Source organism: Haliaeetus leucocephalus, unplaced genomic scaffold, assembly GCF_000737465.1.
Source record: "Haliaeetus leucocephalus isolate CR32 unplaced genomic scaffold, Haliaeetus_leucocephalus-4.0 Scaffold135, whole genome shotgun sequence".
NCBI classification, from domain to species: domain Eukaryota; kingdom Metazoa; phylum Chordata; class Aves; order Accipitriformes; family Accipitridae; genus Haliaeetus; species Haliaeetus leucocephalus.
The window spans coordinates 2,512,549-2,534,253 of NW_010972571.1; the positions used below are offsets into that span (position 1 = coordinate 2,512,549).

A 21,705-nucleotide genomic window follows, 5' to 3' on the forward strand; every position below is an offset into this window, starting at 1 on the left:
CCCCTTTCGCCCCCACCCCCCCCCCCCCCCCCCCCCCCAAAAGATATCTTCTGTAAATTTACTGTATTATTTATACAATTCATGTGATACTATGTATTGAATAATCTAGAGAACAGGTGCAGTGTAAATCTTTACAGACCTTGAGGATGACACTAAAATTCTTAATCCTTAACACAAGAGTTCAGGTTGCACCTTTGTAATATCTTTCCTGGCAGTCAATGTAAATGCAACAGAAATGGATATTTATGCTGGTCTTCATTCCACTAAATATGAAATATCATTTCTTGCTTCATCAGCTGCATCTGAAACTGATACCCTAGCTTTATAGAGTGCATGCAAGGAAACAGGAATCCCTTAAAAAGGACTTACTGTCCTGTAACTCCATTAATTTCTAATTTAGTCAGGGTAAAATCATCCTGAGAACTGTGCAATGGCATAACTGTCAGCAGTAGAATCAATGAAAGCAATACAGCTTTTTATTTATTTGGCATTACCATAGTATCTAGGAGTACTTGGCAAGGCCAGGACCTTGCTGCGTGAATGATGAATTTTATGGTAAATTTAAAGCATGATGTTAAAATAGCAACTCTTCTGTAGATACAAGCAGCTAACTTAACAGAGGCATATACAATTGCATTAGCATCATGGAAAGAAGTGAATCAAGTTTCTGAAAAAGGGTATTGGCACATTATATACTATGTACATGAATTAAAATGACTGTTATTTTTGTCTACTCAGGAAACACAAGACCCTTGCATTAATAAAAGATGGTCGTGTTATTGGTGGTATCTGCTTCCGGATGTTCCCCTCTCAGGGATTTACGGAGATTGTTTTCTGTGCTGTGACTTCCAATGAGCAAGTCAAGGTAAAAATAAGTCTCTGCTAGTGTTCATTAAATGTATTTGAGTCCCCACCACTGTATATGCTCCTAATCTTATTAGTCACGTTGAATATGTTGCAGAGTTGCTGAACAGAGTTTGAAAGATACAGTGATTCAGAATATACTACACAAAAGCTCATGTGCAGATTTAGAATCTTCAGCATACTAGTAGGATTAATAACAACAACAACAATAATAATAATACTAAATCTTCCTCAACACAAAAATAGGGGTCAGCTGTCTCCCATTCTTGGACTATTCACTCCTCTGAAATAAGTATTGCTTGTGTGTGACAGTAATTTGTGTTCAATCACATTGTGATGTTACATGATTTGAATGAAAATGAGGTATATCCAAAATTTAGGTTTAGTTTTGCATCTCAAAATAAGCACACGCGCTGTTCTATAAGGTCTTTTTTGTTCTATAAGGTCTTTCATTTCACAAAATGTTCTCAGAGTGTTGAGAATTAGCTGCTATGTTGAGAGAGCGTGGAGCCCTATGAATACAGGAAATTCCTCCTGCTTTCCCAGGGGCTACAGGTGGATCTATGACTGCTTGATTCAGGATTTTGCCGTTAGATGGTGCTATAGCTTTATGTTTTTCAGTTGAAACTGTTAAGAGCAGAGATGTGGATTAATTTAGAGTTTGTAGCAGTTAAACATGCAGAAATTGTGTGCCCTGCTTTGAAGGGAAGAGCTCTGAGTGTGGAAGGGTAACACAGTGGGATTGAAAGCCTGTGACAGTTTTTAGTACTTGGGTTATATTTGATTTTATTCAACTCTGGTGTTAGAGAGCATGTCATACAGAGAGGCCTATAAAGAGGCCTGTCATAAAAGTATCCAAGTGTTTTAGCAAATTCAAACAATAACAACATGCTTTAGGTACGTCTATCCTAAGTTTGGATAATTTGTAAAAGGTGTTTTCCTTCTACTAAAACAACCAACTGCACTACACAAGTTAAGCTGCCAAAGGTGTGTTGCGATCCTCTAGGAATAACCTTTCAGAATATAATAGAACAAATAAATCTCACCCCTCAGAGAGCTTGCCTAGGTTGCATATGCACACATAATGCACAATACCTGCTGTTACCCTCTGGGCACCTCGCTGTATGTGAAGATCCATTGACTGTTTCTGAAAATTGGCCTTCCACCATTCCTGTATGAGTAAGGTGACTCCTACCAGCAGGTAACTGAGAAAAACTGAATGTTCACACATGGGTGAACTGCCTACTCTTGGGAAAAATAAATTCCTATTTTAACTCAATTTGAGGCTGGAGTAAGAAATATGGGTACTGTTTTCCTTTATATGTGATATTTAAAAGTTGGATTGGTTTTGAGATAGTTTGATCCCATGTTACAAAATTAGTTTAAATTTTACTGCACACGGCTTAGTTTCTTTTTAGGATTGCTAGACTTTGGCAAGTTTTTGTGAGAACGAATAAATCCTGTGAAGATTATAAAAATAATAAGTCAGCAGAAAATGTTTGAAATAACTGTCATCATAATTGCTGGAATTTCTTTGAGACACAAAGTTGACATTTTTTGTCAGAGATTAGATGCTTTAGAATTACTGGAATGAATTGCAGTGTTTCAGGTGTAAATAAAATGTTGGCCTCTCATACGCTGTTCCTTTCACCCTGCTGGTGAGAAGGGAAGTGAGGAGCTTGGCTAGCTCATGTACTGCTATCTTGCATTTAAGGAAAATATTTTTCATTAAAAATTTTCATTCAGAGTTTTTGTCCTCTCCAAAGAATTTGAGAACTCAAATTGGCAATTAAAAAGTCTCTTCATTATCTTGAGCACTTCTGAGTTCTAAGAAATGCTGTACCACTTAACATGTTGTCAGTTGTCAAACCACTTCTTTGTATTTGATGCCATGCATGATGTGTGCCACTTTAACAAGTGAGCATATGGCTTTAACAGCTTCCTCAAATTCAGTGGTACTTACTTCAACGCATATGAGGTCTTAATTTTGAATATGAGGTCTGAATACCAGATGCTCCAAACACTAGCTGAAAGGAAGGACTAATGCACAAATTTTGTACCTAGATTTGTAGGATTTTAAAGAAAATGTGTCACTATTAAATTTTTTGTATTGAGCTTCAGCACTTATCTAACTTGCTTTTAACTGGGTATTTCCATGTTTGGGGCTATTAAATTGTGAATTAAACCAGAAGTATATATTTTCTAATTTATTTTTCTGGCTTATGTACATAAGTGAAAATTTCCCCAGTTTTCAACAACAGGTACCCAAGACAATTCCATGTATATTTCTGTAAGTGTCCAGTTAGTCTCCATGATGATAAAATTGGAACATATGCAGGAACAACACATTATTATGGGCTTTCCTGTCTATTTTACATTTCTTCATCTCACAGTGAAAGGGAAGGCTATAGCTTACTTGGAAATGTAAATAAATGGAACCTTTTGTTTACTTTGGGGTCGAATGAAAATGGAAATTATTCCTGTGTGCAGTCAGAAGGCATAGCTATTTATCTGATTGTGGACTCAAAAATTCTCTGCTGCTTATAATGGTAAAAACCATTTCACTATTCCCTTTTATGCCCTATGATAAGTTCAGATTATAAATCCTTTGAAGCAGAGGTTTTTTCTGCTACAGGTGCACAGAACACAGTAAAACAGAGATCTTGTCTCAGAATGGCCTCTTCTAGAAGGAGTCATTTCGGTATTCCTACTGCTTTGTAGTTTTGAAGTGATATGGCTAAGAAAGGTTGCCCTATTATTACAATATATGTAGTTTTGTTATGGGTGAAATATGTGACTATTAATAGTTGGTATCTAACTTAAAAGGAAAAAAAATGATGTGTGCACCTTGAATTACAGCTTCCAGGACAATGTACCTCTTTAGAGCTACCCCTGGAGAGAGTCTAGTTTTTGGTCTCTTTTAGATTAAAAGTGAATCAGACACTAGAAGGTGTGATATTTTGTGTTCCCTGTTGGGTCACAAAGATACCCTTACAAGGCTGAAAACAGTTTGATCTTGAGTACGCCTCACCATGTTAGTTATGGGAAACTCTTTAAAACAGGATCTAGAGGAAAGACTGCATTTTGAAAAACAGTCTCTAAGAACCTTCGGCCCACAGTTTCTTATATGTGCAGTCCCCAAAGGCTTTGTAACGGCTTTTTCCTCGTGTGTTTCACACAGGGCTATGGGACTCACCTAATGAACCATCTGAAGGAATACCACATCAAACACAACATTCTCAACTTTCTCACGTATGCAGATGAATATGCTATCGGCTACTTCAAAAAACAAGTAAGTCAACGTAAGAAATTACTTGGTTCAAGAAGTTAACATCTAGCAGTGTTGTGCTAAACAACTAGACGTGACAAAGTAGTCAGAGAAAATGCATAGTGCAATTTTATGTGTATATTTTTTATTTACAAAATGTGCTCTGTGTTCATCTTCTGTAATGATATTGGCTTATAACACGTTTTACTTTGATGGAATCATCTGAATATAGGTGTACAGTATAGCCTATAATTTGCCAAGTCTAAAAACCAGTCAAATATGGGTTGGCTGCTTCTGTATTCATTCAGTTCCTTCACTGATTCTATAAGAAGTGTAAGGAAGAACCTGTGGCAGACTAGAATTTACCTGACCAGCTCCTCCTGATTTGAAGCAGGAGGTTCAAGTTCAGGAAGGATTGCAATGTCTAATCTGTCAAATAGATTTGATAGATTAAACAGGTGTCAACTGTCTGGTCAGACGACAGAGCGATGATGGAGTCAGACTATTCTTGGAGATGTACAGCAATAGGACTAGAGGCAATGGACACAAGTTGGATCATGGGAAATTGCAACTAGAGAGAAGGAAATTTTTTTTTTCCTTCCAGTCCTAAGGGTGGTGAAATACTGGAAAATGTTGCCCAGAGAGGTTGTGGAATCTCTGTCCTTGGCAGTCTTCAAGACTGGATGTCGCCTTGAGCAACCAGATCTGATGAGACCTGCTCTGAGCAGGGATGGGGCTAGATGCTCCCTAAGTCCCTTCCAACCTCAGCTGTTCTGTGGTTCAGTATATAAAACTGATACAATTTGCTCTCACACATTCACAATTAATAAAAGCTGGGCTTGTGATACAGCTATCAGATCTGTGCAGACCAACCCTTTTCACCTCTAAAATGTCCCTTCCCCAATTTGAAGATGCTCAGTCTCCATGTGAGTCTGAAGCCTTTGATGGTAAATTGTGAGGCAGAAGTCCTGGTTGGGTTCCTGATTTTTACTGAGGTTTCATAGATACCACTGTAACAGAAGAATAAAATGCAGCCAGATTGAGAGTCCTACACTGCTTTTTATTGTCTTGGTTAATTCTTTTGTGGGTTTGTTTTTCAATTAACTTTTGAACTGTATGAAGACTGTAGTATAACTTTGGAACTTTTAATAGCATTTGTTATCTTATTTTTTCACTTCAAATACAAAAGTAAAAGACAAAAAAATCATCAATTTTTCTGGCTATAAAATTACTGTCATCTCATCAATTTCAACAGCAACTTTCCTTGACTAACTACTGGCATCCTTTAAATATTAAATAGCAAATTTTTGGAAAAATCCAGGAAACTTGTGCACAGTAAAAATCTTTTCCTCCATCTCTTTATCTCCCCTATCTCCCTTCGTTTCCTATACATATAAACAATTAACTATTCTTGTATCAAGTGACTCCCATGAGGTGTTTGCAACACTATGAACCATTGTCTGTAACTCTTTCTGTTGTATTGTCTGTATTTTAACATTATGATGAATTTGGTTCTAAACCATCATAGCAGTTCAGTTAAAACAAATGTAAAAGGAAAATGGCATCATGACAACTTGAGTTTTTTTCTTCTTCAGGGTTTCTCCAAAGATATTAAAGTACCAAAAGCAAAATACGTTGGCTACATCAAGGATTACGAGGGTGCCACATTAATGGGATGTGAATTAAATCCAAGGATCCCCTACACAGAATTTTCTGTCATCATTAAAAAGCAAAAAGAGGTAAAGGCTGAAATGAAACACTGAACATTATAATCTATTCAGATGTTTAGAAACAATTCAGTTAGTGCCAGGTTAGCTCTCTTCATGCTTTGGTGCTTAAAACATCAGAATATATACTTTTATTAGTTAGAATTTTCATTCAAGTTCCAGTGGCATAATTTTTCAGCTGAAGCATTAAATTCTACCTTACTAAATTTAGGATAACAGAAGTGTTGAAAAGTACTGATTTTTTGAGAAGTATTTCATAGCTAAATTTTGTCTTAGATGATAACTAAGCAAAATATTGTTAGAGTGATTTGTTCTGCACCTTTGCTAGTTTTTTTCCTTTTTTTTTTACCCCCAATGACAGTAGCATTCATTAGAGTGACTTGTGAATGGAGTGTTTGTACTGCATGTCCTGTATTTTATTTGAAAGAAAGAGGATTATTTTTTCTGCCACTGTTTTAATATACAAAGCAAGGGTGGGCTGTCTTAAATTCCAGGCTGTCCCTCTTTGGAGTTTATGTGGGATGTTCTTTATTTAGTCCGTAATAATATTCCATACAATAAGGCAGTTTATTAGCAAATAATTAAGATGTTTCCAGTTGTGTTTAAATACCTTCCTTGTTTTTTAAAGAAATACAAATTACAAGGATAATTAGTTCTTACAAGTTAGGTCAAATCTCATGACTTTTTATTTTGTTAAAATGCTTCTTCATGGAACAATTATCTTCCTTCCAATAGAACTATTTGGCCCATGCTTGTAGAAAGAAAGACAATATCTGAGTGCTATACATTTAGTTTACAAGGTTTCTTAACTTCACGCATTGGGAAAGTTCTCATATGTCCATACAACATAGATAATTTTTTCCCCTTCCATTTCTGCTTGGTTGGGTTACTTTTCAGATCCTAGTCTACTGCTGGACACGTCACCTTCCCCTTAGGGATGGGTTGTCGTCAGGGTGGGCAGATAGTGGACGTGTCTCTTGTAGCCTGTTACATCTCAGGCCTGTTTAACTGCAGTAATACAGTTCTAGGCCCAAACCATCGACATGTCACTTCCAAAAACTTAAGTTAGTTTTCAAGATTTTGGCTCTGGGACTGCTTTATTAGCATATGTTATTTTGCATTCTTCACTCTCTCGTTTGGTGGGATGTCCATATTGTTCCAGAACACTTGGAGACACTCCACTTGGAGATGAAGTGCCTTGGTCCTCCAGACATCTCATGTCTACCATTATTAGAAATAAAGCTGTTATTATACACTGATCTATGCTGTTGTACCTTCTCTGAGAATAAATACATACACCTTTGGAAGTGCATCTTAGGATTGCCTGTTTGACACTCAAAATACAGACCAGGCTTTTTATTCTCCCTGTTCCAAGCAAATTTAGAAATAGCCCTCACAGTCTGCAGCTTTATGAAGAATGTTCGCTTGTCTGCTCAAATCAAAAGCAATGAAGAGGATAGCTGAACATAAGTAGAGTTTTGAATGTTGACAGAATGGATTACATACCGATTTGGTTTGCTGCTGGTATTGGCCATTACTGGACAACAGAGTTTTCTAGTCCTGTCCTTTTAGAAGAGAAGCTTTTCATGGGATCTAAGCTTTTATTCAAAGAATTAGAGTATATGCCTATGGCTGCTAAGACCACATCACCCGACACTGGGTACCAGTCACAGACCACCATTTGTGAGTTTGCACTGCTTGATTTGTAGCTCATTTACAGTCATTCTGAAAAATATGAAAAATCCCTTTGTGCAAAGCTTTGTGACCTGCTGACTTGTGAGTAATCAGTGTTACTGATTGAATAGCTTGTTTTAATCAGGAAGAGCCACTAGTTCCTAAATTGCAAGAAGGGTTTAAGGTGGATTTAACAATTAGTTTGAAAGTATTTTGACGTTACGCTGGAATCTGGCCATGGTGCTCTTGTATACTGTATTTTTCTTAACATTTGTAATCTCTATTGAAAGTCTGATTTTTTTCTTTTGCTCTTCTTTGAGAGAAAATACTATGTGTGGGAGAGTGAAGGTCCTTAAACATATATCCATCTTTATTATTTCCAAAGAAAATAGTCTCTCAAACTGTGGTTGTCTGAATGGTTGTGCATTTGTTTACTCCCAGTTATGAAGTAAGCCATTTTGAAAGTGACATATTCAGGACACAAAAGCTTAGGTAAGAGTCTTAAGTGTGTATCAAAAGCACGAAAGCAAATTACTTAGAATTGAGGTAATGAGATTGCAAAGTAGAACAGAGTGTACCCCAGAACTGGAAAAGCCTTTCCTGGCATTTACAAGCAGAGTAGAATTCCGGTTCCAAAGAGTGGCATCATTCTGACTTCCTTGAGAAAAAAATCTTCAGTAAGAGTATATCTGACTGATATCTAAGCAACTCCTACAGTTATATGGAGACTTTGAAGTGAACAGCTATTTCTAAAATTTTGGAATATGAAGATATAAGTGCATTGAAATATGTGCATACAATATGTGCCTTGAAATTTCTGACCAGCTGTGCTGAAGCAGTTCAGAAGCGCAGCTATTAGAATTAGAGCCAGTTCCAAAACCTGCTTCCAGGAAATTTCCTTCCCTACCTCTGCTGCCACCTTCCCAGGAGCTGTGCAGCTTGTGATCAATACAGCAAGCAATGACTCCTTTTCTTCCAGATTTGTGCCTAAATGGGCAGCTGAGAGACTTGGTAGCCTCACCTGCAGAATCAGTGTTTGGCCAGGTAGCTCACCCCTCTTAGCAAGTTCAGGGGATCTATAAGGACCATATGATTAGGAAGCGAGAGTGTTTCTGTTCATCACAGTTCTGCATTAATCCTCTGGGTTACTTTGAGCAAATTTTTTTTTTCTCTCCTGCTTTATTACAGATCATTAAAAAGCTCATAGAAAGGAAGCAAGCTCAGATACGAAAAGTTTATCCTGGCCTTTCTTGCTTCAAAGATGGAGTACGGCAGATTCCTATAGAAAGCATTCCTGGCATTAGTATGTATCAACCTCTTTTAATGTAGAACAGAAGCAGAACAGCCCAAGAAAGGTCTAAGACTAGAAATACTAATGTAGTTACGCATTTCTTTTTTATTAAAATGTAATTGTTTTGGTCTGCTGATTTGATTTCTGTGAAGATTGTTGTGTTTCCATTACAACTGCTGTCTTTGAGACTTCCCCAAGGCATCCCAGGCTGATCCTCTTTTATGTACGTGTTTAATTTTATTTATACATGATCCCTCTTTGATTTGTATCGCAGTGTAGTCAGCAATTTCCCTCTGGCACCACTGTTACGCACTGCATTCCTGTACAAGGATGAGTTCTGTGCTAAACATGGACTTACAGGGCAAAACAGAATTAGAATATTTAAGTATCATCTTTGGGGGGATTTTTTTTCAACTGTGCTTTTCTGCAATTTATTCTCTGTCCCTAGGGAATCAAATTGGATAACACTGACATCATTATTCCTTACAGAGGTTGCGGTAAAATATGGATTGAATTATTGAAAAAATGTGTGTTTCATGTAGGAATATTTTAGAATCTTTTCAGCAGTCTGGAGGAAGAGGCATGTCAGAAATTGAATGGGTCTGTAGGCTAGATGGTTGTGTTAGTAAGAGTAGCTTTTATGAAAACAAACCCGTTTTACTGCAGCAGTGCTGAAATGGCTTATCTTTTTAGAATTGCAATAACTCAGTTAATGTTTTGACCTACTGTAGTTCCCATGTAATCTCTCATGTTGTTGGTGTACAGGAGAGACTGGCTGGAAACCAAGTGGAAAAGAAAGAGGGTAAGTAAGTGCTGCACAAAGTAAAATGATGAAGCAGTTTGGAGATTCCTTTGAGAAAAGTCTCTAAATAATGTAATTTGCTATTTCCTTCTATCCATTGGAAAATAGATAAATAATCTGCAAGGGATGAGTTCTTAAGTGGGTTTGAGGTTTTTTGGGGGGGAGTAGCGTTGGGGGATACGGGGGTTGTTTTGTTTTGTTTTAATTTTATTTCTTTCATAAAATGCTTGAAACTTTGGAGTTGCATTTAGGTAAGAGGCACGTCATAGGAATGAAGATAAGGGATTCAAGCTAATCTTTTGGTATTCATATTTTCTTTCAAGTAAGGAGCCCAAGGATCCGGATCAACTTTACAGCACATTAAAAACCATCCTGCAGCAGGTGAAGGTGAGTCCTAGTTCTAGTTTACCTTCTGTAAAGATTTTTAAATGATTTCCAATATAGAGTTTCCATATTAGATACCTTACTTTTTTCTTTACCAAAGAGCCATCAAAGCGCTTGGCCCTTCATGGAACCTGTGAAGAGAACAGAAGCTCCTGGATATTATGAAGTTATAAGGTTTCCCATGGGTAATGCCATTAACATTTTTTAAGTATAGAGTTTAAAAATCTTGATAGCTGGAGACATGGCAGATAAATTGTAATCTGGTTGTTCTATGTTAAAAGATATATATTACTTGCAGCTGAATAGCTTGCAGCTCTGAAGTGCCAAGAGTATGATGCTGTTATTTGAAATCTATTACTGCTTTGTGACCTTTGTGAAGCATCTATAGTGTATACCAGCAAAATCTTAGTATGCCCCAGAGAGCCCTAGCAAGCTCTTTAATGGTGCAGTCAGCTAGAAACTTTTGGACTGAGCAGGTTTGTGAGTTGTACAAATATGTTCTTATGTGTGGTAACTGGTCATTGCAGATCCTACTGGTATGTTAAAAAATCTCAAGGCAAACTTTCAGGAACACCTGAGCATTTGAATTGCTTTGAAAAACAGATTTAAGCTTTCCAAATCGCATAGAGAAAACCTTTTCAAAAGTACCTGGGTTTTCCTAGTAAGTCTTAGCAGTTTGCTACAATTTAAGTTTAGGGAAATGCTTCATGCCACTGACTGTAAGATAACTATCTTTATATTTTAGATCTGCCAAAGTTGTCCGAGGTGGTTTGTTTGTTTATTTATTTTTATTTTTAAATCATGCAGGATTACTTGCCAAGGGAAGTACACAACTGCTAGTAACATTTTTCTGTGCTTTTGACTGCTGCATTACATAATTTCAATGATGATTCAGTGCTGTTCTAAGTAGGTGTTTATTTTGATTTGTATTGCAGCAGATTTAAAACAGAATCCTGCTCCTCCTTCATTGTTTATGCAGTACTCACCTTCATCTTTCTGATTACAGTTTCTGTACCTTTTATGTTATTAGAGAATGAAATACAAGTTCATTGCAGGCTACTATCAGTTTCTCAGAGAATGAAAGTGTTTGTTCATGCTGTTTTGCATAGGCTCCTAGCCTGTGTATACCAATTTGGCTTAATGATTTTTTTATATTCAACTTATCATTTCCAAATAGCAAATACATGTGTACTTTGAGCAGCCGGCATCCTGTTTCCCTGACACAAATGTATTTTCTAGCAATGAAGAAAAAGAATGTTGACACCCTCCCATGGCAGAGATTTCCCCATATGCTTTTCTGAGCAGAGGCTAGATCTAGACGGCTGTTTGATCTGAAGAGTGGTTACAAAGAACTTACTGCCTGGGTTGGCAAGCCCAAAGTAGGAATGTTGTCTGTACTTTCCTTATTCAGATGTATTACACTGGAGGTAGGGGCAGCAGCTCTTGTTTTAAGATTAAACTGAGGTCTTCGGTTTAGTGTTGCTTTGTTTTTTTCAGCTAAGGAACCCAGCACAACTAAACCACGTTTTGATTCATGATCAACTTTTGCTTTCTTTCTGCTCTCACTGTCAGCGTGATGATACTGTACAAAAATCACTCAGACGTAATTTCAATTAAAAAGAAACAAACAGCATTGTCTTTTCTTATGCTATCCCATACAAGATACATTTGTTGTTACGTTTGCATACAGACTAAATTGTACAATATTTGAGAGGTGTGGCTGTAGATTTTTTTGACTACCTCCTAACGTCAGTTCTCATGTCTAAACACTTTCTTCCCCTGTTTTAAGTGCTCTTTCCCCTGCTTATTTTCAAGAAATACTGTTTGTTTTATTTCCTTTTCATCTGCAACACAAAAGCTCTATGGCTGAGTGACAGATGGAGCCAAACTCTCACTGTAGTTAGAGGAGAACAGGGTTTTTCTCTATTTTACTAAAGTCAAATCTCCCTTAAAAAAACAAAACCAACTAAACAAAAAAAACCCCAAACCAAAACAAAAATACCCACAACTGTATTTTTAAGTCTTAAGTTTTAGGGTTTAATTGCTTTGCATTGGAGGTCTTTGGTCTCTGCTTTCCTTGCAGTACTTGTTGGCAGTAAGTCTTCTCTGTTTCAGCTGTTTGTTTCTGTTACGGTTTCACAAAGGTGCTGCTGAAGCCTGGTTCAAGCATTGCTAAAAAAATAGTTGTTAGAGCATCTGAGGTGAGAAAAGCCCAGGCATCCAGCACACCTCCCACTACTTCTATTCCTGTACTCACTCCTAGAACACTTGTAATGTAGACAAAGTTTTCAAATGCCTGGTAAGAATTACTGGGACAGCGACTGTGTGGAGAACACGGATGATTTACATTATTTAATAGATGACTGATTTTAGTATAAAGGAAAACATTTCTTAACGTTTTATAAGTAAAGGTTTTGTTTGATGCATTGAAAGCAGGAGAGATCTGTTCTCACATGACTCTTAAAAAGGGATGCATATAACTATGAACTTTGAAGATATTATTAAAATATAAGTAGAGCGTGGAACAAAGTATTTTTTTCAAAGCTGCATGTACTGCATGTGGTATAGACAGATGTCTCGTCTCTGCTGTGTTCACAAAGAAGTGAGGATTTTAGGTTAATGTACATGTTTTTTGATGTTTGCACTCCTTGCTTATATACTCCTTAAGGCCTCCTCCAGCAGAGCTGACAGCAGCTTTGCCTCACAGAACAGTTAGAGGAGAGTTAGGGACACCTAATACCCACTGAAAACTCAGAGAAGGATGACAAAACAAAACAATGATGCTTTAATCTTTTAAAGAAGAAAAAAATAAACTCTACACATAGTCATTCTTACAGTGAAAAATTGCTTAGTTCCAGGGGCTCAATTGCTGTTGAAGCTAAAAAAAGGGACTGCGCCTTAGATGAAGGCAATTAGGAATTCCAAATCCTAGCTTTGCCAGTTCATGTTAAATGGCAAATCAGTCTAAAGGGATATTGCATACAAAATGTATTTGAATCAAATGCTGTTAATCTATTTTTCTTCTGTACAGATCTCAAAACAATGAGTGAGCGACTCAAGAATAGGTACTACGTGTCTAAGAAATTATTCATGGCAGACTTGCAGCGAGTCTTTACAAATTGCAGAGAGTACAACCCCCCTGAGAGTGAATACTACAAATGTGCCAATATACTGGAGAAATTCTTCTACACAAAAATTAAAGAAGCTGGATTAATTGACAAGTGACACTGTCTTTTTTTACAACCAAATAGTGTGCCTACTTCATGGGCAGGGGAAGCCATTATGTATCACCTGAGTTGTGGGACGTCAAGGTTTCAAGAAACTTCTGTTTAATACTTAGCACTTTTAAAAACCCTTTTAGTTTTGCAAACATGTATTATACTGAAGTTACAAAAATTATTTTATTAAAATGCTTTATAATGTATTTAATTATGGAAAATTTCTTTTGTGTGCCCATTACCATATGTTCATAATAAGTTTATCAGCTACAGCCTCAGAAACCCCACAAAACATGTGGGAAATTGCACATGTTTGGGAATATGAAGAAAATTCCCAGACAACAGATGTTATAGCTTACCTAATGCAGTACCTATTTGATAAAGTTTTATTATTTTTTTTCCAGTAAAAAAGAAAATAGTAAGGGAAAACAACAGGTGGGGGGGGTCTGAAACACTTGTTTCTTTGTAGAATCTTTTTATAAGATGTTATTTTTTAAAAGAAACACTCAGCTGGTTGAGAAGCTGTGAGAGAACAGCCAGTTCTGAAAAACAACTGCCTGTAATATTTGATAGATGCAAGTTTTTCTATTCATTTTGGGTTTTGATAAATATTTTACCTGCAAATTGTAATCTCATAACCACTATTAAAAAAATAAATCTGGCTAGATGTGTAATGTCATAGTGACTTGGCTTATGCAGGACATAAGTACCCAAAATAACTTCAGAGAATCTCGTTCGCATATACTAGACAATTTCAATTGGCTTAGTAGAGTTAAGGTTTTGATGCACTTCATGATCCACCCTATTTACTACTCTTCACTGAGAAATTATTTAGATTATTTAGCAGAGATAAGACTATCATACACAAAAGAATTCAACATATGACAGCTTCTAGCTTGTACACTTGGTTCTGTGGTAAACTGGATTTTCTACCAAGCTTTATTGTAAATGCTTATTAACTGTGATTATTTAGACCCAGGAACATATTAACATTTTAAAAATTTGTGTTAGTATATCTTCAAATTGAGCACTTATATATATAAAATATATATATTTTGCTGCTTACACTACATTTAAGAGGTACACCTAACTTCCTAATGGAGATCAGTGCAGGCCAAAAAGTTATCACTTGACATTTTCTAATTAGAGTTTGTACCTGTAAATTATAATTGCTTTTGTGAAAAACAGATTTAACTTTCATTCTTGGTGTTTTATATTTACAGATGTTACACTGGTAAAATTCAGTAGTTATAAGACTGAAAAAAACCAATCCTGTGCTGTGTCAAAGAATATATTCCTGCAAAATGCCTGTGCAATGTTAAATCACAAGTTGATTCAGCAAGTAGATGTCAGGAGCTACCTGGAAGTAGTAAATGTGGTACACAAAGTATTCAAAATGTTAACACTAGACTTGGCATAGTGTTTTGTATGAGATTAGTCTGACCTACGTTTGGATCTATAACAAAGGTACAGTGAGTATTTTATTTTTTTTTAAATAGCCAGTACTGGATGCTATAATCCTGTTTTGTAGATTGGGACTACAGATGCACCTGTTAAGCTTGGTATCCTGTGAAATTTTGTTATTTTCAGAGTAGATTTTCTTATCGTCTTTCAATCAGATTGTCTCTTCTATATTGAAACATTTGTTTTCTAATTTAAGAATTAATATTTTCATAGATACTGTGCAATAAAGTTACAGTAGGATATGTGGTTTTGCAAATGCTTTAACAGCTGATGAACTTTACATTTGTAAAATTAATATATTGTACTGGTACAGATTAGTTTTAAATTATATATGTACAAAACCCTACTTATTTTGGTCTCTTTTTTGATTAATTAGTTCTTGCACTACACATATACACACCGAAGCAATTTTGCAACTGAGCATAGTGAACTTACAAGAGTGCAGTAAAGTGCATCTTCCAGGTACACTAGAAAATATGCAAAAAAGCCTCCCAGGTTCACTGGGAGCACAGTGTACTAAGCTGAGCTGTGTATAGAAAGTATAGAAAGCTGTGACCATTCCAAGTAGCATTCCCAGCTCCATACCAACTACTGAGCTACAGTGCTGTTACTCCTGTCTCCTCAACATCTCAAACAATTCTTTGACTTAGCTGTTCAAAAGTTTTGATTTTTCACCTTAAAGCATGCTTATGCTGTTTTCTCATGTGTGTCTACTGAAGTCCTTTATTCATAACACACAATATATATGGGAGCAAACTACAGTCCATGTTGAGCTTGTACTTACCTACTATCACCATGATGTTACTCAGATGATACACTTACTTACTTTGTGTACCATAAACCTTGCACCTGTCCAATACCTGACAGATAATTAGAGAGTATGAAGAGATGCTCCTCCCGCTCCATCCAGTAAGATTTAGTCCTGTGCCACATCACGTAAAAGCGTACTGTTTGGAGAGTAGCAAATAGTAGTCAAAAGAGGCTGAGCTGTTTTCCTGGACACTTCTAGGAATATCAGCTGACATTAGGTGAGCTAGACTACAGTTCTGCCTGCAGTAATTCTTCAAATTTCTTATTCAGAAAAACCCCAGACCCACCACACCTGCACCTTGGGCTGCTCTACTATCACATTGTTCTTTTTCTGTCCCTGATAAACAGCTGTTAGATCTGTTTGCTGAAAGAAGAGAACACCTGAAGTTATATCATTCTGCTTAAGTTCCTATAGTACCAAGGAGTTTCAGAATGAAGATGGTAAGGCCCAGAGCTAGAATTTTAGGATACAAATGGAAGGTTAAGTTTCAGTTCCAACATCCAAAGGCTGTTGTGAACAAATATTTTCAAACACTCAATAGCTGCAGCTATTATTACTGTTGAGAGACTTATGTAAGAAGTTACCAGTAAAACCACATATATACATTTTTATTATAGAAAGAGAGAGATCTTACACCTGTTTAAGTGGGACTGGTGAGACAGGCAATCTTGCAAGACAAATGAAGAACCTGTATTTTTGTACTTGCCCATTATTTATTTTGAATGCAGCTTTCTTCTTTGTATTCATGTATCTATTAATACTTCTTCAGCAAAGAAAACGTAGTTTGAGAGCTCTGCAACCTCAAAATTTTGCTGGACAGTTTATAACAGTGTTGTTCTAGCATACTGCCTATTGTGGTACCAAATGGTACCAGTTCAGATGTGGCAGATCTTCCTCTGGTAAAGGCACTTGGCAAACCAGAACCAAAATTATCATAGTCCTATAATAGCAGTTTACTTTACCCTCCACCAAAGCAGAGCACTCTTCACCAACCTTCACAGATAAATTTGCTTTGTTCCTATCTATCTGGTTGATTATAACTCGCATTCATAGCAGTACCAACCAACCCTAAATTGCTACTTTTGAGGGCTCCAGCTACATAAATTACAACTGGCAATCTTGCTTCTAAACAATGCTTATGCCAGTACAGTATGCCTAGTGCTGACATTGCTACCCTTGAAGCAAATATGGAAAATGCACAAAAAGAACACCCACCAGCTCTGAGCTGTTTCCGAACATAAAGACATTTATTATGAGCTTCAGTATGAAACTACAACTATTACATAAACAAGATCAGCTATTAAAAATATATACAGCTATTAAAAAAAACAAAACACAAAAACATTTGATCTTACATGCCTAAAGTTTACCTTTGCTAACCACTGTGAGATCAAGCAGGGTATAAGTCATGAAATTACATTCACTGTCTTTTGCATCAGATATTTCTGATATACTCACAGATGCATGATGTACGGATACTTCCTCTCAAAAGCATTTGAATGGAATCATTGTAGTTATAAAAGTAGTCTTGTATCTTCTTTATCAATGAGTCACTAGATTAAAAGCAAACCACCTCAATTTTATATCCTCAATATTAAGACACAAATAATTGTATATTTGTGTAAGATGTTGTGCAACAATAACTTCCTGGACGAAAGATTTCCTTTCTTCATGGAGCAAGCATAGTTTTGCTATCATGACTGGAAATATCAACGACAACCAACAAATTTCTCATTGTATTTTGACAGAGATTCTTTCTTAAGAGAACACTGTTTAGCATCTTTTTTCTGCTTGAAAATTGGAGAATGCAGAAAATTTATGTCTGTAAATGGATCTCCTCTCCTGAGTTTCCTGATAAACAAAAAAATAGGCAAAATTGAGTTTTGTTCCCCACATCACTTACTTAAAACATTAACTTACAGCTAGTAAGTTCAATTTCATGTGAACTATTTCATATTATTAACATCAGACCTCTCTTTGAATGTTTTGTTAAGAACTTATTTCCAATATTTAAATAATCCCCTCAAGTCCTCCATTTGATGGAACATCATGAACTTTATATCAAACTGGAAAGTAAGACACCTACCCTGCAATACTTGGTTCTTTATAGCTCACAGTAAGAGTACAGCTTCGCTTGCGTTTTGGAGATCGTGGTCCTTCACCTCCTGGGGCAATAGCTGCATTGTCAGTGCTGGGGAGCAACGGAGTGGTATTGGTAACATCACAAAGATGACCACGAGATGGCTCAGAAGGCTGCCCTGGGAAGAAATTAGGCACACTTAAGACCATTCAGGCAAGTTAGCTTAAAAGAGAATGTCAGTGAACATCCTAGACATGAAGTAACTTTCAGCTATAACTATTATCTTCATCTTTCCACTTAAGAATATATAAGAGGATCAACAAATATTCAGGATTTTAATTTTGAAAAATAAATTAAGTAGTGCCAGGCAAAGTGTGATTTGTTATTCCACTTCTGTCTCAATTTATACTCTTTTTTTCCTCAGCTTTAATACATCATTAAACACATCTAAAATACAGTATTAATTCACTGTTGACCAATTTCTTAAACAAAGCCTATCTTGAATTCCAATTTCTGCTGAGGGATAAAAAAAAAGGCCAGACAGAACAAATCTAATGATTTTTATAACATTCTGTTTGTATTTGTTAAAAAACCTAAAATAAAAGCCTAAATCCCTTAAACAATGTTATCTCTCAAGGAAACAAAACCAATTACAGAACACTTTCTACACTTACTAATAGACTTGTCCCTTGACTTATTGCTTTCAGGCTCTTTTTCATTATGGAGTCTCTGCTCACGCTGTGCCAAACACCTTTTAGACCTTGGCCTTGCATGGACTGGCAATGTATCTTTCTTCTCCACTGAACTTCTCCTTTTTTTCGATTTATTCTTGTAAGGCTCATAGAGGCTATCATCTGAACCTTCTTCAATATCACTCGACTCGATGGTATTAGTTTTGGATAAGTCTTCTTTGTCATCCACACCGGTATCTGTGTCATTCACCTTATTTTGTCGAAAAGGTGTAACATGGACACACTCTTCAAAGTGAAAGTCATAAGCATCACTGGAGCCACCCAAGAAATCAGACTTTTCTTTGGAAGGCACTTCACTCTGTCTTTTTTTTGGTCTTTGTCTGGAAGTATTTTTAGGCCATTCCGTTTTTCTCTTCTGATGCTTCTCTTTCCTTACTTGAGAGTCTTCCCTGCTTTTACACACACGTTGTTTAAGACCAGAATTATTGTTTAAGTTGAACTGCACAGTTTCAGAATCTATCTGCCTCAACACCAGCTCTGAGCGTACCTTGTTTTCATTCAACTGAGAAATAGCTGAATTTATGTTTTCTACAGTATAGTTTTCTAGACTTTCTTCAAGTCTAATTTCATCCTGTTTAGAAAGCTCTTTTGTTGAATCAGGTGCTTCTGAATGGTTCAAGACACCAATGCAAAGGTCTTTGTGATTTCTCATCTTTGAATAGCGACGCCTGGTGGACACACTTTTTGGTAACACATCACCAAATCCATCCTCTCCACTTGAAGAAACATTTTCTAGCTCTGACCTTATGTTGTCCAGATGAAAATCAGATGTTCGCCCTTGTAATTGAAGAAAAAAAAGTCACATTAAAGCTAAATAGTAACGACCTGTTAAGGTTTTGTGCAAATTCTGAACCTGTCAAAAATTAAGACTGTTCTTAGAATTGTCTTCACAGATTTGTATAAACCAGTATTTGGCAATCAAGATAAGCTCTGTTTAATACACCTTCCAGACAGAAAGCAGTTAAGTCTACTACATTAGTATTTTCTTCTAAACTGTTCTGTTTGGAAAGGTTATCTACAGGTCATTTATTTTTCTGAGTATTTTGCTTTGTTAACAATTGATTTCATAAATGAATGCATGACTAAAGATGACTTTACTCTGTTGAACTGTTTGGTAGATAATGAAACTAGATTGCAGGTACATAGAAGACAAAGCATTTTCACATTCCTCCCCCTTTTGCTAGGCATCTTCCTTCAAAAGTTTACCAGTTGCCAATATTAGCATCTCATCTTTCTGACAGTAAGTGGAAAATTACTTGACAGTTACTTCAAAAGCAGTAATTACATTCAAAACTTATACTCACACATTTTTTTTCCCTGATTCAGAATAGAGCAATGACTGATACTTGGATTTATTTACCTTTGGTTGGAACTATTTTGATTAAGGAAATGGCATTCTCTGATTTCTCACAGGTCTCTGACACAGAATGAGCCAGCCCATTTCTATCACTATCAGCCTCCATTCTACTTGGAAGTACTTGATCATCTTCATCAGCACACTGCAGAGGTCCTCTAGAAAAAATACCAAAGGTGGTATTTACTCAACAGCAATCTATTTTATGACAATGAGCTACTTCATTACATTTGGATTTCTTCCCTTTTTCCAGGCAGAAAATTCAGCTTACTGCAACAGAATTTTCAAATATAAGTAGGTATTAATAAAAGATACTTACACAGAATGTATTTGTCCTACAGCACTGGAACTATTTTCAGGAACTGAAGAAAGCACTCTCTGATTCTGTCAACAAAATAAATCTTACGGTAACTAAACAGCTGAAACAAGCTTGCACCATATACAAATTTCAGACAACAGCCAAGTTACCCACAGAAGGGCCAAAGAGGCCCTTGACTTTTTCTTTCTGGCTGGCTAACACAAAGTGCTGTGGGATATCACATACTCAGCTCCTGCAAGTCAGCACATTCATCACCAGCCCAATCATACAGATAGTAGACAGGAGAAGGAACTGTGAGGATGGTACAGGGAACAAGACACAAAACCATAGAAAATCAGGGTGCCCCTACCACCTCATAGCAGAGCCTCAGTCCCACTGACAACCTGCTACACACATGTGGGCCTATCCTGGTTTCCCATGCCATACTGGGAACTGTGGGACAAGTCATACTTCCAAACTAAGGCTCAAATCTCAAAAGCTATGTGCATCTATGCTGGAAGGAGTAAGGGAAAATAATTAACAGGAATCCTGCCCCTCAAGAGAAAAAGGTACTTACTACACTTATGGAACACAAATTCTCTGCTGGGCCAAGGAGATCAATTGAGTTTAGTAAATTCTGAGAAACTCTTGAAATTATCTCATTCAAGGCTGACAGTCGATTCTAATGGACAAAAGAAGGAAAGTAACACTGTTATTGTCATACTCAAATATCAACTACCAATGTAATAACTTCTTATCAGTATTATGAGATGACTAAATCCTGAAGGTACCTGTGTCAGGTATCTTCAACTGTGCTTAAAAAAATAATAAAATCACAGAAGACAGATTTTAATTAAAGAAGAAAGAGTAGCCAGAAAAAAATAATTAGTTAATTGCCAGATTAGGTGAAAATATGAAAAACCTTGCTCTATATATCGAGTTAATTTTTTATGAAACATTTAAGATTATAAATACATCAGTGGATTGGTGCAGATGCTGGTGTTCAGCTTCACTAAATCATACAGTTATTACTAAAAATACCTCAACAAGCCCTTGTGCTTGCTTGAACCTTTGCAAGTCAAACATCTGAACCTTCAGATCGTGATACTCTTTCCTCAAATGAAGAATGGTAGCCTGGGCATCCCTCAGTTTGAGCTTTTCTTCTTGCAAAGCCTGAACTAGGTCTCTGTTGTTTGCTTGGAGGCTCTTCATTTGCTTGGAGCTGGTGGCTGCAACAGAACAGTGAGTACTTCAACTTGGTTTAAAGAAATAATAATAATTCTGAAAACTATTAAGATATTTAAGCAACTTACTTGCTATTTTGCACCTTACAGTGGATATATGGCTATTTTTACCCATCTTTGTCCATTTCTGATTTCTTTTCTCTTTCATTCGTTCTTTTATGCTGTCCAGACTGTCTTTGAAGGATTTTTTCAAGTACTCAGCCATTTTCTACCTTTAGAAATACAAAGGGTGAAGAACTCATTAAGCTGGCGTTGCACAACGCTCCCCAACGCCGAAAGAAAAGGAACAGAGAAACAAGAGTAAAGCTCATGGTATTTTTAAGTTGCATATACGCACGTAGGAGAGACCCACAAATACGAAAAGCCACACAGCTGCGGCCATTTCCAAAACAATTTTTGCAGCACAGCTACTGTCACTGTTGCCGATTATCTGAACTGCAAAACCCACGGCGTCCGCGGCGAAGACCAGGCCGA

General features: G+C 36.6%; 2 protein-coding genes across 2 annotated transcripts in view; one reads left to right on the forward strand and one right to left on the reverse strand.

Moving 5' to 3' along the window:
- Nucleotides 1-13,881, forward strand: part of KAT2B (K(lysine) acetyltransferase 2B) — a 50,459-nt gene extending 36,578 nt beyond the window's left edge. The window contains exons 13-20 of the mRNA XM_010585912.1: nucleotides 739-865; nucleotides 4,046-4,156; nucleotides 5,728-5,871; nucleotides 8,722-8,836; nucleotides 9,590-9,626; nucleotides 9,950-10,013; nucleotides 10,111-10,195; nucleotides 13,042-13,881. Of these exons, the coding sequence (XP_010584214.1) occupies nucleotides 739-865; nucleotides 4,046-4,156; nucleotides 5,728-5,871; nucleotides 8,722-8,836; nucleotides 9,590-9,626; nucleotides 9,950-10,013; nucleotides 10,111-10,195; nucleotides 13,042-13,235 (877 nt within the window). The 3' untranslated portion in view covers nucleotides 13,236-13,881. The remainder of the gene's footprint in view (nucleotides 1-738; nucleotides 866-4,045; nucleotides 4,157-5,727; nucleotides 5,872-8,721; nucleotides 8,837-9,589; nucleotides 9,627-9,949; nucleotides 10,014-10,110; nucleotides 10,196-13,041) is intronic.
- Nucleotides 13,882-17,212: 3,331 nt separating this feature from the next.
- SGOL1 (shugoshin-like 1 (S. pombe)) lies at nucleotides 17,213-21,503 on the reverse strand. Its single transcript, XM_010585904.1, has 8 exons — nucleotides 21,301-21,503; nucleotides 21,029-21,216; nucleotides 20,565-20,669; nucleotides 20,009-20,073; nucleotides 19,696-19,847; nucleotides 18,258-19,112; nucleotides 17,590-17,761; nucleotides 17,213-17,354 (listed from the first exon to the last, which is right to left on the reverse strand). The coding sequence occupies exons 1-8, from the start codon at nucleotides 21,434-21,436 to the stop codon at nucleotides 17,213-17,215; spliced, it is 1,815 nt and encodes a 604-aa protein (XP_010584206.1). The 5' UTR covers nucleotides 21,437-21,503.
- Nucleotides 21,504-21,705: the final 202 nt, after the last annotated feature.

Bases quoted from the DNA above. Each gene is read 5' to 3' on its own strand.
- SGOL1 (XM_010585904.1), bottom strand. From the start codon at position 21,436: ATGGCTGAGTACTTGAAAAAATCCTTCAAAGACAGTCTGGACAGCATA. The intron at 21,217-21,300 runs GTAAGTTGCTTA...GTTCTGTTGCAG, and splicing joins TGTAAGGTGCAAAATAGCAA to CCACCAGCTCCAAGCAAATG. The intron at 17,762-18,257 runs GTAAGTGTAGAA...ATTTCTTCCCAG, and splicing joins GTCAAGGGACAAGTCTATTA to GGCAGCCTTCTGAGCCATCT.